General features: G+C 52.9%; 1 protein-coding gene across 1 annotated transcript in view; it reads left to right on the top strand.

The window, feature by feature from the left end:
• Positions 1-12,704, top strand: part of LDLR (low density lipoprotein receptor) — a 46,335-nt gene that overhangs the window by 23,991 nt on the left and 9,640 nt on the right. Inside the window, exons 7-15 of the mRNA XM_033200753.1 lie at positions 282-401; positions 1,127-1,252; positions 2,636-2,807; positions 2,893-3,120; positions 5,428-5,546; positions 6,502-6,641; positions 9,160-9,301; positions 9,436-9,588; positions 12,285-12,455. Of these exons, the coding sequence (XP_033056644.1) occupies positions 282-401; positions 1,127-1,252; positions 2,636-2,807; positions 2,893-3,120; positions 5,428-5,546; positions 6,502-6,641; positions 9,160-9,301; positions 9,436-9,588; positions 12,285-12,455 (1,371 nt within the window). The remainder of the gene's footprint in view (positions 1-281; positions 402-1,126; positions 1,253-2,635; positions 2,808-2,892; positions 3,121-5,427; positions 5,547-6,501; positions 6,642-9,159; positions 9,302-9,435; positions 9,589-12,284; positions 12,456-12,704) is intronic.

The following is a 12,704-nucleotide window of genomic DNA, read 5'->3' as shown; positions in this document are numbered from 1 at the left end:
ACCGAGATCATGCCATTGCACTCCAGCCTGGGCGACAAGAGTGAAACTCCGTCTAAAAAAAAAAAGAGAGAGAGAGAGAGAAACCCCGTCTCTGCTAAAAAATACAAAAAAATTAGTAGTCGGGCATGGTGGCGCATGCCTGTAGTCCCAGCTACTCGGGAGGCTGAGGTATGAGGATCCCTTGAACCCGGGAGGTGGAGGTTGTAGTGAGCCAAGATTGGCAGCGAAGGGATGGGTGGGGGACTGAGAGTGACCAGTCTGTGTCCCCTGGCCCTGTGCAGGGACCAACGAATGCTTGGACAACAACGGTGGCTGTTCCCACGTCTGCAACGACCTTAAGATCGGCTACGAATGCCTGTGTCCCGACGGCTTCCAGCTGGTGGCCCAGCGAAGATGCGAAGGTGATTGCCGGATGGGACTGAGCCCTGGGCCTCCTCTGCGCTTCCCGACATGGCGACTAAACCCCTCATGCCTCAGTTTCCCCATCTGTTAAGCGGGCCTGAAAGCAGTTAGTAGGGCTTCATGAGATTCCACGGGCATGGAAAATTAGCATTGGCTGGCCAGAGGTTCTTGCCTCTGGGGATTAATAATTAAGAAATTTCAGGCAGGGCGTGGTGGCTCACGCCTGTAATCCCAACACTTTGGGAGGCCGAGACGGGCGGATCACCTGAGGTTGGGAGTTCAACACCAGCCTTACCAACATGGAGAAACCCCGTTTCTACTAAAAATACAAAATTAGCTGGGTGTGGTGGCGCACGCCTGTAATCCCAGCTACTCGGGAGGCTGAGGCAGGAGAATCACTTGAATCTGGGAGGCGGAAGTTGCGGTGAGCTGAGATTGTGACATTGCACTCCAGCCTGGGCAACAAGAGTGAAACTCCGTCAAAAAAAAAAAGAGAAATTTCAGCTGATACAGCTTCACACTCTTGGTTGGGTTCCTGTGGTGAGTGGTGAGGTCACATCATGGCTGGGGATGACACGTGGCTGTTTCCTTGATTACATCCCCTGAGAGGCCGGGCTGTCCCCTGGCTGCCTTTGAAGGTGTGGGTTTTGGCCTGGGTCCCATTGCTCCGTCTCCAGCCATTGGGGAGGAGTCCCCCCACCAAGCCTCTTTCTCTGCCTCCCAGATATCGATGAGTGTCAGGATCCCGACACCTGCAGCCAGCTCTGCGTGAACCTGGAAGGGAGCTACAAGTGCCAGTGTGAGGAAGGCTTCCAGCTGGACCCCCACACCAAGGCCTGCAAGGCTGTGGGTGAGCATGGGAAGGCGGCGGGTAGGGTTGGCCTCACCCCTTGCAGGCAGAAACAGTGAGGAGTTGCATCATCTGAACTTTGCACAGACTCATATCCCCTGGCCAGGAGGCTGTTTGCTCCCAAGGGCTCTGGCAGGGGAGTCCACTGCCCTGTTAGGACTTGGGCGTGCCAGGGATGACTGCATATATCCTAGTTTCTAGGAATATCCAGTTAACGAAACCCTCAGCCCTGCTGGTGGAACAGGAACTGGCTTTCCTTTCAGGGACAACCTGGGGAGTGATTTCAAGGGGTTAAAGAAGGAAAAATTAGCCAGGTGTGGTGCTGCACACCTGTGGTCCCGGCTACTCTGGAGGCTGAGGCAGGAGGATCGCTTGAGGCCAGGAGGATTGGTTGATCCTCCCACGTCGGCCTCTGGAGTAGCCAGGACCTCAGGTGCATGCCACCATGCCCAGCTAATTTTCATATTTTCAGTAAAGACAGGGTTTCACCATGTTGGTCAGGTTAGTCTTGAATTCCTGAACCCAAGTGATCCTCCTGCCTTGGCCTCCCAAAGTGCTAGGATTACAGACACCACACCTGGCTATTATTATTTTTTAGAGACAGGGTCTTGCTCTGTCTTCCAGCCTGTGGTGCAGTGCAGCCTCCATCATAGCTCACTGCAGCCTTGACCTCCTGGGTTCACACGATCCTGCTACCTCAGCCTCTGGAGTAGCTGGGACTACTGGCATGTGCCACCATGCCTGGGTAACTGTTTTTTGTTTTTTTGTGTGTTTTTTTGGTTTTTTTTTGAGACAGAGTCTCACTCTGTCACCCAGGCTGGAATGTGGAATGTGGTGGCACAATCTTGGCTCACTGCAACCTCCACCTCCCAGGTTCAAGCAATTCTCCTGCCTTACCCTTCCACGTATCTGGGATTACAGGTTCCCGTTACCAAATGTGGCTAGTTTTTGTACGTTTAGTAGAGACGGGGTTTCACCACGTTGGTCAGGCTGGTCTCAAACTCCTGACATAAAGTGATTCACCCACCTCAGCCTCCCAAAGTGCTGGGATTACAGGCTTGAGCCACCGTGCCTGACCTAATTTTGTGTGTGTGTGTGTGTGTGTGTGTGTGTGTGTGGCAATAAAGTCTCATTGTGTTACCCATGCTAGCCTTACACTCCCAGAAAAAGTGATCCTCCTCCCTCGGCCTCCCAAAGTGCTGGGATTGCAGGCGGGCACCACTGTGCCTGTTCCCATCAGGAGGTTCTTTTCCACCCTGTTTTTCTGGGTGCCTCCTCTGGCTCAGCTGCACCCTGCAGGGTGACACGAGGGGATGGGGAGGCACTCTTGATTCCATCGCTGGGTTCCCTCTGCTCCCCTGACCTTGCTCCCCGGGTCCCCAGGCTCCATCGCCTACCTCATCTTCACCAACCGGCACGAGGTCAGGAAGATGACGCTGGACCGGAGTGAGTACACCAGCCTCATCCCCAACCTGAGGAACGTAGTCGCTCTGGACACGGAGGTGGCCAGCAATAGAATCTACTGGTCCGACCTGTCCCAGAGAATGATCTACAGGTGAGCTTCGCCCCTGCCTGCAGCCTTGGCCCACAGGTGAGATGAGGACTCCCGGCCCTGACGCCCTCCTCTCCTCCTGCCTCAGCACCCAGCTTGACAGAGCCCACGGCGTCTCCTCCTACGACACCGTCATCAGCAGGGACCTCCAGGCCCCTGACGGGCTGGCTGTGGACTGGATCCACAGCAACATCTACTGGACCGACTCTGTCCTGGGCACTGTCTCCGTTGCGGATACCAAGGGTGTGAAGAGGAAAATGTTATTCAGAGAGAATGGCTCTAAGCCAAGGGCCATCGTGGTGGATCCTGTTCATGGGTGTGTATCCACGACCCTGAGGGGTGCAGAGGGAAGGGAGGGAGCAGGAAGGGGCTTCAGGAACTGGTTAGTGGGCTGGGCATCATGGCTTAAAGTGCCTGTAATCCCAGCACTTTGGGAGGCTGAGGAGGGTGGATCATCTGAGGTCGAGAGTTCAAGACCAGCCTGACCAACATGGTGAAACCTCATCTCTGCTAAAAATACAAAAATTAGCTGGGTGTGGTGGCAAGCACCTGTAATCCCAGCTGCTCGGGAGGCTGAGGCGGGAGAATCACTTGAACCCAGGAGGTGGAGGTTGCAGTGAGCCAAGACAGCCCCGCTGCACTCCAGCCTGGGTGACAGAGCGACACTCCGTCTCAAACAAACAAATAAAAAAAGAACTGGTTAGTGGTTAGTGGTTAGTGGCTAGGCCCCAGAATGGTATCTTCCAAGCCCATGGCTGACTCAGCAGCTCCTGGGGCAAGACACTCTGACCTGTGTCCCCTGGCAAGAAGCATCGCCTCTGCCACCTGCCTGGCATACTCTGTACCTGTCAGGCGACATCTGCCACCTGAGCACGTGAGAGGTGGCATCTCAGTTGCAGTGAGGCGCTGACAAGCCGGGATACACACTGTCCCCACAGCCGCCATCAGGAGGTGAATGTTCGGTCTCGGGCAGAGATCACTGGAGAACGCACACTCGGTGTCCGGAAGGGGAAAGCAGGGAAGAGAGCATCATTTTTTTTTTGTTTTGTTTTTTTGTTTTTTTTTTTTTTTTTTTTGAGACAGAGTCTCGCTCTGTCGCCCAGGCTGGAGTGCAGTGGCCAGATCTCAGCTCACTGCAAGCTCCGCCTCCGGGTTCACGCCATTCTCCTGCCTCAGCCTCCCGAGTAGCTGGGACTACAGGCGCCCGCCATGTCGCCGGCTAGTTTTTTGTATTTTTAGTAGAGACGGGGTTTCACCATGTTAGCCAGGATGGTCTCGATCTCTGACCTCGTGATCCGCCGTCTCGGCCTCAAAGTGCTGGGATTACAGGCTTGAGCCACCGCGCCCGGCGAGAGCATCATTTAGATGGAACAGAACTTGCTTGCGGGTGAAGGTGGGCCCGCTGGGGCCAGTGTCCCTTTTTATTTTTATCTATTTATTTTTGAGACAGAGTCTTGCTCTGTCGCCCAGGCTGGAGTGCAGTGGTCCGACCTAGGCTCACTGCAAGCTCCGCCTCCCGGGTTCACGCCATTCTCCTGCCTCAGCCTCCCGAGTAGCTGGGACTACAGGCATCCACCACCACGCCCGGCTAGTTTTTTGTATTTTTAGTAGAGACAGGGTTTCACCGTGTTAGCCAGGACGGTCTCCATCTGTTGACCTCATGGTCCGCCCGCCTCGGCCTCCCAAAGTGTTGGGATTACAGGCGGGAGCCACTGTGCCCGGCCCCCTTTTTATGTTTTATTTTTTGAGGCAGAGTCTTGCTCTGTCACCCAGGCTAGATTGCAGCGGCAAGATCTTGGCTCACTGCAGACTCCACCTCCCAGGTTCAAGTGATTCTCCTGCCTCAACCTCCCAACTAATTGGGATTACAATCATGCACCACCACACCTGGCTAATTTTTTATATTTTTCAGTAGAGACTGGGTTTCACCATGTTGGCTAGGCTGGTCTTGAATGCTTAGCCTCAAGTAATCCGCCCACCTCAGCCTCCCAAAGAGCGGGGATTACAGGTGTGAGCCACTGTGCCCAACCCAACCCTGGATCTCTTTTAAACAAGACAATGCTCACTGTTGCCACAGAACAATGGGTGGGGTACATGTGGCCCACGCGAGTCATTGTGCGTGGCTTGTGTTCTTGTGTTTCTTCCTTTCTTTTTCTTTCGAGGTAGTGTCTCAGTCTGCCACCCAGGCTGGAGTGCAGTGGTGTGATCATAGCTCACTGTAGCCTCAGCTTCCTGGGCTCAAGCAATCCTCTGATTTCAGCCTCCTGGGCCTGGCCAGCATGGTGAAACCCCGTCTCTACTAAAAATACAAAAACGTAGCCAGGTGTAGTGGTGCGTGCCTGAAATCCCAGCTACTCCGGAGGCTGAGGCAGGAGAATCGCTGAAACCTGGAAGGTGGCGGTTGTAGTGAGCCGAGATCGTGCCACAGAACTCCAGCCTGGGCGACAGAGACAGACTCTGTTTCCAAAAAAACCCCAAACAAACCATATTTGGAGTTTGGGGTTCCCAGCAGGGCTATTTCCCAAGCCTGAGCCTGGCTGTTTCTGCCAGACTTTGTTGCACGTGTTGGCTGGGATCCTCCCCCACCCTCCAGCCTCACCGCTCTTCTCTGCCCTCCCACCAGCTTCATGTACTGGACTGACTGGGGAACTCCCGCCAAGATCAAGAAAGGAGGCCTGAACGGTGTGGACATCTACTCGCTGGTGACCGAGAACATTCAGTGGCCCAATGGCATCACCCTCGGTATGTCCGCAGGACGGCTGTCCCAGCCCGGGCCGGCACAGGCGGAAGGACGGACGGGGGTCGCCAGGTGGCTCTGGGACAAGCCCAAGCTGCTCCCTGAGGGTGTCCCTCTTTCTTTTCTTTGTTTTTTCTTTTTTTCTTTTTTTTTTTTTTGAAGCGGAGTCTCGCTCTGTCCCCCGGGCTGGAGTGCAGTGGCCGGATCTCAGCTCACTGCAAGCTCCGCCTCCCGGGTTCACGCCATTCTCCTGCCTCAGCCTCCCGAGTAGCTGGGACTCTAGGCGCCCGCCACCTCGCCCGGCTAGTTTTTGTATTTTTAGTAGAGATGGGGTTTCACCGTGTTAGCCAGGATGGTCTCGATCTCCTGACCTCGTGATCCGCCCGTGTCGGCCTCCCAAAGTGCTGGGATTACAGGCTTGAGCCACCGCGCCTGGCCTGTTTTTTCTTTTTTTGAGATGAGGTCTTGGTCTGTCACCCAGGCTGGAGTGCAGTGACACAATCGTAGCTCACTGCAGCCTCCACCTCTCAGACTCAAGTGATCCTCCTGCCTCACCCTCCTGAGTAGCTGAGACTACAGACACGTGCCACCACGCAGACTAATTTTATTTTAGTTTTGGGAAGAGACAAAGTCCTGTTATGTTGGCCTGGCTGGTCTCAAACTCCCGGGTGCAAGCGTCCCTCCCACCTCAGTCTTCCAAACGGCTAAGATGATAGGCGTGGGCCGCCAAACCCAGCCTCCCTGAAGTTTTTCGGACCTGCAGCTCCCCTACCTGCCCGTTGGAGAGGGCGTCACAGGGGAGGGGTTCAGGCTCACACATGGTTGGAGCTGCTTCTCCAGGTACTTCTCTGCCCGGTCCCTGGGGGGTTCTTCCTGCCCGGATCAGCGTGGCCAGGCCCCCAGGCCCCTCTGGGACTGGCACTGGCATGTGACCTCTCCTTATCCACTTGCGTGTTCTAGATTTCCCCAGTGGCCGCCTCTACTGGGTTGACTCTAAACTTCACTCCATCTCAAGCATCGACGTCAACGGGGGCAACCGGAAGACCGTCTTGGAGGACGAAAAGAGGCTGGCCCACCCCTTCTCCTTGGCCATCTTTGAGGTGCGGCTTACGTACGAGTGCAAGTACTTAGATGGCAGATAGACACAGACTGTGTAGATCACTCAAGCCAAGACGAATGCGGAAAACTGATCGTGACTAGGAGGAGGTCTTAGACCTGAGTTATTTCTATTTTCTTTCTTTCTTTTTTGTTTTTTGAGACGGAGTTTTGCTCTTGTTGCCCAGGCTGGAGTGCAATGGTGTGATCTCGGCTCACCGCAACCTCCACCTCCCAGGTTCAAGCGATTCTCCTGTCTCAGGCTCCCCAATAGCTGGGATTATAGGCATGCGCCACCACGCCCGGCTAATTTTGTATTTTTAGTAGAGACAGGATTTCTCCATGTTGGCCAGGCTGGTCTCGAACTCCCAACCTCAGGTGATCCGCCTGCCTCTGCCTCCCAAAGTGCTGGGATTATAGGCGTGACCCACCGCGCCTGGTGCTTTGTATTCTTTTTAGTGAGAGCGGTGAAAGGCAGTGATCCTCGGTCACGTGTGATCTTGGCTCTCAGGGCACATTTGGCAATTTCTAGAGATTTTTTGGTTGTCACAAGTCAATGGGAAAGACTGTTGGCATGTAGTGGGTAGAGGCCAGTGATGTTGCTGAATGCCCAGAACAGGGAAGTAGCAGGCCCTAAGAGCCAAAAGTGGAGTACCCCCGGGGGACGAAAGTGTTCGTCCATTTGCATTTTAGTAAAGGAATAGCTGAGGCCAGGTAATTTATAAAGAAAAGAGGTTTAAACTGCGCACAGCAACCTACGCCTATAATCCCAGAACTTTGGGAGGCTGAGGCAGGAGGATCACTTGAGTCCAGGAGTGCGAGACCAGCATGGCCAACGTGACAAAACCCTGTCTCTACAAAAAATACAAAAAGTAGCCAGGTGTGGTGGCAGGCACCTGTAATCCCGGGTTCTCGAGAGACCGAGGCATGAGAATTGCTTGATCCCAGGAAGTGGAAGCTGCAGTGAGCCAAGATCATGCCACTGCACTCCAGCCTGGGCGACGGAGTGGGACTCTGTCTCAAAAAAAAAAAAAAAAGAAAAAAAGTTCTGGAAATGGATGGTGGTGATGGTGATACTTGCACAACAATGTGAATCTGCTTAAGGCCATTGACCTGTGCACTTACAAATAGCTGAGATGGTACATTTTATGTCATGTATATTTTTACCACAATTAAAAACTAGTTGTGGGCCGGGTGCGGTGGCTCAAGCCTGTAATCCCAGCACTTTGGGAGGCCGAGATGGGCGGATCACGAGGTCAGGAGATCGAGACCATCCTGGCTAACATGGTGAAACCCCGTCTCTACTAAAAAATACAAAAAACTAGCCGGGCGAGGTGGTGGGCGCCTGTAGTCCCAGCTACTCGGGAGGCTGAGGCAGGAGAATGGCGTGAACCCGGGAGGCAGAGCTTGCAGTGAGCTGAGATCCGGCCACTGCACTCCAGCCCGGGCGAGAGCGAGACTCCGTCTCAAAAAAAAAAAAAAAAAAAAAAAAAAAAAAACTAGCTGTGGGCCAGGCATGGTGGCTCACGTCTGTAATCCCAGCACTTTGGGAGGTTGAGAGAGGCAGATCATGAGGTCAGGAGTTCGAGACCAGCCAGGCCAACATGGTGAAACCCCATCTCCACTAAAAATACAAAAAATAGCCAGGTGTGGTGGCACACGCTTTTAATCCCAGCTATTCAGGAGGCTGAAGCAGGAGAATCGTTTGAACCCGGGAGGTGGAGATTGCAGTGAGCCGAGATTAGGTCACTGTACTCCAGCCTGGGCAACAAGAGTGAAACTCTGTCTCAAAAAACAAACAAACAAACAAAAAAACTAGTTGTGGTGAGAGGGTGGCCTGTGTCTCATCCCAGTGTTGTTTTTTTTTTTTTTTTTGAGACGGAGTCTGGCTCTGTCACCCAGGCTGGAGTGCGGTGGCCGGATCTCAGCTCACTGCAAGCTTCGCCTCCCAGGTTTACGCCATTCTCTGCCTCCGCCTCCCAAGTAGCTGGGACTACAGGCGCCCACCTCGTCGCCCGGCTAGTTTTTTGTATTCTTTTTTTTTTTTTTTTTTTTTTTTTTTGAGGCGGAGTCTCGCTCTGTCGCCCGGACTGGAGTGCAGTGGCCAGATCTCAGCTCACTGCAAGCTCCGCCTCCCGGTTTACGCCATTCTCCTGCCTCAGCCTCCGAGTAGCTGGGACTACAGGCGCCCGCCACCTCGCCCGGCTAGTTTTTTGTATTTTTAGTAGAGACGGGGTTTCACCGTGTTAGCCAGGATGGTCTCGATCTCCTGACCTCGTGATCCGCCCGTCTCGGCCTCCCAAAGTGCTGGGATTACAGGCTTGAGCCACCGCGCCCGGCCGTTTTTTGTATTCTTTAGTAGAGACGGGGTTTCATGGTGTTAGCCAGGATGGTCTCGATCTCCTGACCTTGTGATCCGCCCATCTCGGCCTCCCAAAGTGCTGGGATTACAGGCTTAAGCCACCGCGCCTGGCCCATCCCAGTATTTAATGGGATTTGTCATCTTCCTTGCTGCCTGTTTAGGACAAAGTATTTTGGACAGATATCATCAACGAAGCCATTTTCAGTGCCAACCGCCTCACAGGTTCCGATGTCAATTTGTTGGCCGAAAACCTACTGTCCCCAGAGGATATGGTCCTCTTCCACAACCTCACCCAGCCAAGAGGTAAGCATGGGTTAGCCCCACTACCCACCTTGAAACCTCCTTATGGAAACTCTGGAATGTTCTGGAAATTTCTGGAATCTTCTAGCCCATCTGATGATCTCGTTCCTGCCCTGACTCCGCTTCTTCTGACCCAGGAGTGAACTGGTGTGAGAGGACCACGCTGAGCAATGGCGGCTGCCAGTATCTGTGCCTCCCTGCCCCACAGATCAACCCCCAGTCGCCCAAGTTTACCTGCGCCTGCCCGGACGGCATGCTGCTGGCCAAGGACATGAGGAGCTGCCTCACAGGTGCGGCACACGCCTTGTTTCTGTGTCCTGTGTCCTCCAACTGCCCCCTCCTGAGCCTCTCTCTGCTTCTCTGTGAAATGGGTACCTCTAAGTCATTGTGAGGACTCGTGAGTCGGGATAACCATACTTTTCTTTTCTTGGATGGACATATCAGCACTGGGCTGGACATTTACCCAGTTCCCCTTTGATGCCTGGTTTCCTTTTTCCCGGACCCCTGAAGAGGTGATATGATTTCTGACAGGGGCCCTGAGGGAGGAACTGGTCCCCTTTGTTGACTTTTATTTCTCTTTTTTTGAGATTTGCTCTGTTGCCCAGGCTGGAGTGCAGTGGTGCCATCTTGGCTCACTGCTGCCTCTCTTACTGGGTTCAAGCAATTCTCGTGCCTCAGCCTCCCAAGTAGCTGGGATTACAGGCATGCACCACCACGCTTGGCTAATTTTTGTATTTTTAGTACAGACAAGGTTTCTCCATGGTGGCCAGACTGGTGTCAAACTCCTGACCTCAGGTGATCCACCCACCTGTGCCTCTCGAGGTGCTGGGATGACAGGCGTGAGCCACCGTGCCGGGCCCCTTTGTTGACTTTTCTCATCCTCTGAGAAAGTCTCAATTGAGGCCAACACCTCCCTCAAGCGAATTGAATCTCCCTTTTGAACAACAACAAAGAACAATATGACCCAGACGTGGTGGCTCACACCTGTGGTCCCAGCTACTTGGGAGGCTGAGGTGTAAGAATTGCTTGAGCCCAGGTGGTCGAGGCTACAGAGAGCTATAATCACACCACTTCACTCCAGCCTGGGGGACAAAGTGAAACCCTATCTGAAAAAAGAAAAAAGAAAAAGAAACAATATGATCACAAAGTAGATATTCATGGTGTTTATTTTGAATACTCTTTTTTCCGTTATTTTTTTTTCTTTGAGATGGAGTCTTGCTCTGTCGCCCAGACTGGAGTGCAGTGGCAGGATCTTGGCTCATGGCAACCTCTGCCTCCCGGGTTCAAGCGATTCTCCTGCCTCAGCCTCCCCAGTAGCTGGTACTACAGGCACGTCCCACAATGCCCGGCTAATTTTTTGTATTTTTTAGTAGAGATGAGGTTTCACTATGCTAGCCAGGATGGTCTCGATCTCCTGACCTCGTGATCTGCCCGCCTCGGGCTCCCATATTGCTAGGATTAGGGGCGTGAGCACTTTTTTTGAGGCGGAGTTTCTCTCTTATTACCGAGGCTGGAGTGCAATGGCATGATCTCAGCTCACTGCAACCGCCGCCTCCTGGGTTCAAGCAATTCTCCTGCCTCAGCCTCCTGAGTAGCTGGGATTACAGGCATGTGCCATGACGCCTGGCTAATTTTCTATTTTTAGTAGAGACGGGGTTTCTCCATGTTGGTCAGGCTGGTCTCGAACTCCTGACCTCAGGTGATCTGCCTGCCTCAGCCTCCCAAAGTGCTGGAATTACAGGTATGAGCCACCGTGCCTGACCTAAGCCACCGTGCCCAGCCTCATTTTGGACTTTTTTATTTTATTTTATTTACTTATTTACTTACTTACTTACTTACTGCCCAGCCTCATTTTGGACTTTTTTATTTTATTTTATTTACTTATTTATTACTTACTTACTTACTTACTTTTTTATTTTATTTTACTTACTTATTTATTTACTTACTTACTTACTTTTTATTTTATTTTATTTACTTATTTATTTATTTACTTACTTACTTACTTATTTATTTATTTATTTATTTATTTATTTTGAGACGGAGTCTCGCTCTGTCGTCCAGGCTGGAGTGCAGTGGCCGGATCTCAGCTCACTGCAAGCTCCGCCTCCCGGGTTTACGCCATTCTCCTGCCTCAGCCTCCCAAGTAGCTGGGATTACAGGCGCCCACCACCTCCCCTGGCTAGTTTTTTGTATTTTTTTTTTTTTTTTTTTTTTGAGACGGAGTCTTGCTCTGCCACCCAGGCTGGAATGCAGTGGCCGGATCTCAGCTCACTGCAAGCTCCGCCTCCCGGGTTTATGCCATTCTCCTGCCTCAGCCTCCCGAGTAGCTGGGACTACAGGCGCCCGCCTCGTCGCCCGGCTAGTTTTTTGTATTTTTTAGTAGAGACGGGTTTCACCGTGTTAGCCAGGATGGTCTCGATCTCCTGACCTCGTGATCCGCCCGTCTCGGCCTCCCAAAGTGCTGGGATTACAGGCTTGAGCCACCGCGCCCGGCGTTTTTTGTATTTTTTAGTAGAGACGGGTTTCACCGTGTTAGCCAGGATGGTCTCGATCTCCTGATCTCGTGATCCGCCCGTCTCGGTCTCCTGAAGTGCTGGGATTACAAGCTTGAGCCACTACGCCTGGCCTTTATTTTATTTTTTTATTTTTTGGTTTCTTTTTTTTTGATACAGGGTCTCATTCTGACGTCCAGGCTGGAGTGCAGTGATGGGATCATAGCTCGCTGCGGCCTCTACCTCCTGGGCTCAAGCGATCCTCCCACCTCAACCTCCTGAGTAGCTGGGAGTACAGGCGTGCACCACCACACCTGGCTAATTTTTGTTGTTGTTGTTGTATGTAGAGATGGGATTTTACCATGTTGACCAGGCTGGTCTTAAACTCCTGGACTCAAGAGATCCTCCTGCCTTGGCCTCCCTCATTATGTGCACACTTATGAGACGGGCTTGCAGGCAAGTGGCACTCAGAAGACGTTTATTTATTCTTTCAGAGGCTGAGGCTGCAGTGGCCACCCAGGAGACCTCCACCATTAGGCTCTTGGTCAGCTCCAAAGCCATAGCGACACAGCACACAACCACCCGGCCTGTTCCCAACACCTCCCGGCTGCCTGGGGCCACCCCTGGTCTCACCACCGCAGAGACAGTGACGATGTCTCACCAAGGTAAAGGCTGGGCCTTCCCTGGGCCCCTCTTCCCCAGGAGATGGGCCCCTTCAGTGGCCACAAACATTTTGGTCACGAGATGGAGTCCAGGTGGCGTCCTCACTCCCTTGCTGACCTTCTCTCACTTGGGCCACGTGTCTCTGGGCCCTCAGTTTCCCTATCTGTAAAGTGGGCCTAATACCAGTTCTTGCCCTCTTTGCAAGGATTAAATGGGCCAAATCATATGAGGGGCTGGGTCCTTGAAGCTCC

This window comes from Trachypithecus francoisi, unplaced genomic scaffold (assembly GCF_009764315.1).
Source record: "Trachypithecus francoisi isolate TF-2019V2 unplaced genomic scaffold, Tfra_2.0 Lachesis_group5, whole genome shotgun sequence".
In the NCBI taxonomy this organism is placed as follows: Eukaryota; Metazoa; Chordata; class Mammalia; order Primates; family Cercopithecidae; genus Trachypithecus; species Trachypithecus francoisi.
Note: the sequence above shows the minus strand (reverse complement) of the source record. Positions and strands in the feature narration are given on the sequence as shown.